The 2,500-nt window shown below is 50.1% G+C and overlaps 2 protein-coding genes across 2 annotated transcripts in view; one reads left to right on the top strand and one right to left on the bottom strand.

Annotated features, from left to right (window-relative positions):
- The window catches only part of LOC306999955 (integrin alpha-L-like), a 25,824-nt gene extending 24,966 nt beyond the window's left edge, over positions 1-858 (top strand). Inside the window, exons 28-31 of the mRNA XM_079615096.1 lie at positions 1-98; positions 292-312; positions 397-507; positions 599-858. The exon at positions 1-98 is cut by the window's left edge and continues 4 nt beyond it. Of these exons, the coding sequence (XP_079471222.1) occupies positions 1-98; positions 292-312; positions 397-507; positions 599-727 (359 nt within the window). The 3' untranslated portion in view covers positions 728-858. The remainder of the gene's footprint in view (positions 99-291; positions 313-396; positions 508-598) is intronic.
- Positions 859-957: 99 nt separating this feature from the next.
- The window catches only part of sp6 (Sp6 transcription factor), a 6,083-nt gene continuing 4,540 nt past the window's right edge, over positions 958-2,500 (bottom strand). Inside the window, exon 2 of the mRNA XM_079615097.1 lies at positions 958-2,288. Within this exon, the coding sequence (XP_079471223.1) occupies positions 1,383-2,213 (831 nt within the window). The 5' untranslated portion in view covers positions 2,214-2,288 and the 3' untranslated portion in view covers positions 958-1,382. The remainder of the gene's footprint in view (positions 2,289-2,500) is intronic.

Below are 2,500 nucleotides of genomic sequence, written 5' to 3'. Positions count from 1 at the left end.
ACTCCTTCTACGAGTTCAGAGAGGATTTTGTCTTGGACATCAGCGCCGAGCTCCACTACAACAGAAGCCGCTACAACCAGACGTCGACTGGCCTGAAGGTGATGAGTGAAAGAAATCTGTGCCGTTGCCATAACTGATGTTGTGCTTGTGCTGGTCAGCGTGTGATGGTCAGTGTCGGACTGAATTCACACCACAGACCTGCAGGAGTTCATGACGGACGTCTCTCTTACAGTATTACAGACACAGACACTGTTCCGTCACATTTATAACTATTTCTTCTTCACTCTGCAGGACGACCCTCACAAATCACAGGTACCCACATCTCACTCCTTCATCATCATTTAAAGATGATCGACGTTTGTAGAGTTGTGACGAGCTTCTCTCTGTTCCTCTCAGATTGCGGTGAAGGCGGAGTTTGTCGTTCCACCCAGTCTAATGCTGATCGTGTGCACTGGTGCAGGGGGCGGGGTCATCCTGCTCATTATCATATTGATCCTGCTGCTGAAGGTAAGAGCCAATCAGATCACCTCACTCCTGATGTCATCATTCACCTCTCAAGTCCTCAAGCCAATCTGTTCATGTGTGTGTTTGTGTGTAGTGTGGGTTTTATAACCGAAAACATCCTGAAGAGTTTGAAAATACGATGGTGGTTCTCATGAAATTCAAGAAAACAAAGGAATCTGAGAATGGTGATTTTGAAGGAGACTTTAAAACTGAAGATTCTTAAATGTTTTAATGATGTTGTATGATAATGTTTTCTGTCTTGTGTCTACTGACTTAATTTGTACTTTAAATAACCTTTTTATGATATACTGTATCATTTATTTTATATTTAATGTTTCTTTAATCTCAAATCAAAGTGTTCTGTAAGTATAATCTTTGTATAGAAGATTGGTGGTCAAGAGAAAAAAATAATCAATCATTGAATAATCAATGAGTTAATTGTTAATCTGTTATTTGCTAATCTATTTATTGTTTGATGTTTTTATGGCACTTTGACAAGACATGAACAATTCTTAAAATGCTTTATATGTATTCAAACTAATTACATATCCTCACTACAAAACTTGAGATTACAGTTACATAAAACACACACACACACACACACACACACACACACACACACACACACACACACACACACACACACACACACACACACACACACACACACACACACACACACACACACATCTTTAAGTTAATTAACAGAGAATGAAACACAAAATGTACAGGTATAAATAAAACTGAAGAAACAAAAGCATTGTTACGTGTTACATGATAATGCCACCTTCTACAGATCATTTACAGATTTGAATATAGTTCATATCAGTTTCAGAACGGCACATCTGTGAGTCTCGTTTATCAGAACCGGTGAGCGATTAGCCATTCGGCGTGTCGTCGTCGCCGTTCTCTGATTCCGTCTTGACTCTGAGCAGCGTTGTCGCACTGGCGCTGCTCCCTGTCGCCGGGTGAGTCTCTTCAGCCGGTTGGCACGGCGACTCGTGCACCCGCACGTGTTTGGCTAGGTGGTCGGCGCGCAGGAAGACGCGCGGGCACGAGCTGCAGCCGAAGCGCTTGGCGCCGGTGTGCGTCTGCAGGTGGCGCTGCAGCTCGTCCGAGCGGGTGAAGCGTTTGCCGCAGAACAGCCAGTTGCAGACGAAGGGCCGGTCGCCGCTGTGCCAGCGCAGGTGCGCTTTGAGGTGCGACGTCTTCACGTACGCCTTCCCGCAGCCGGGGATGTGGCAGTTGTGCAGGTGCTTGCGCTTGTCTCCGCCGCCGCTTCCCAGGGACTCGGCGCTCAGGCAGTTGGGGCAGCGGCAGGAGGCCTGACCGGGAGCGCGACCACCTGCACGCCGCTGCGATCTGGGCCGAGCGGAAGAACCCGCGGCGTCCTGCGGCTCCTCCGGGGAGTACGACGACGAGGCCTGCGGGAGCGGCAGCAGATCCTGCGTCAGCGGCTCCATCTTGAAGCCCTCCGGCGGGTAGTGCAGGCCGGAGTGGGCGGAGCCGGAGGGAGGCAGGCAGCACATCTGAGGGTCGGTCGTGTAGGAGCCCATGGCCCCGCCCTGCCCTGGCCCCGCCCCCAGCCCCGCCCCCTGCAGGTCCATCCAACCCGCCGCGGCTCCAGTGTGCACATCCCACCAGCCAGACACGCTCACCTCGTCCTGCGGCGGCCCGGCGCGCAACCAGGGGTCGTACGGGTGCGCCATGATGTGTGTGAGTGTGTGTGTGAGAGAGAGAGAGAGCGTATCACCACATGACTGTGGATGGGAATCTGATATCACCTGCGAAAGCACAGAACATCACAGTCAGAAACACACACACACACACATCAGTTTGAATGATTCTGCCGTCATTAGTCACATCAAGCGTAGCGTCAGTTCTGGCGGGTCCCGTTAGTCGAGCTCTCATCAGTGACTCTCAGCTGATCCTCTACTATAGGAACACGACACTATCACCGTATACATGTATAATCTCGTCAGTATTATCAGCAGCG

Source organism: Phoxinus phoxinus, assembly GCF_949152265.1.
Source record: "Phoxinus phoxinus genome assembly, chromosome: 6".
NCBI lineage: Eukaryota > Metazoa > Chordata > Actinopteri > Cypriniformes > Leuciscidae > Phoxinus > Phoxinus phoxinus.
The sequence above is the reverse complement of the archived record's forward strand: the minus strand, read 5'-3'. Positions and strand labels throughout refer to the sequence as shown.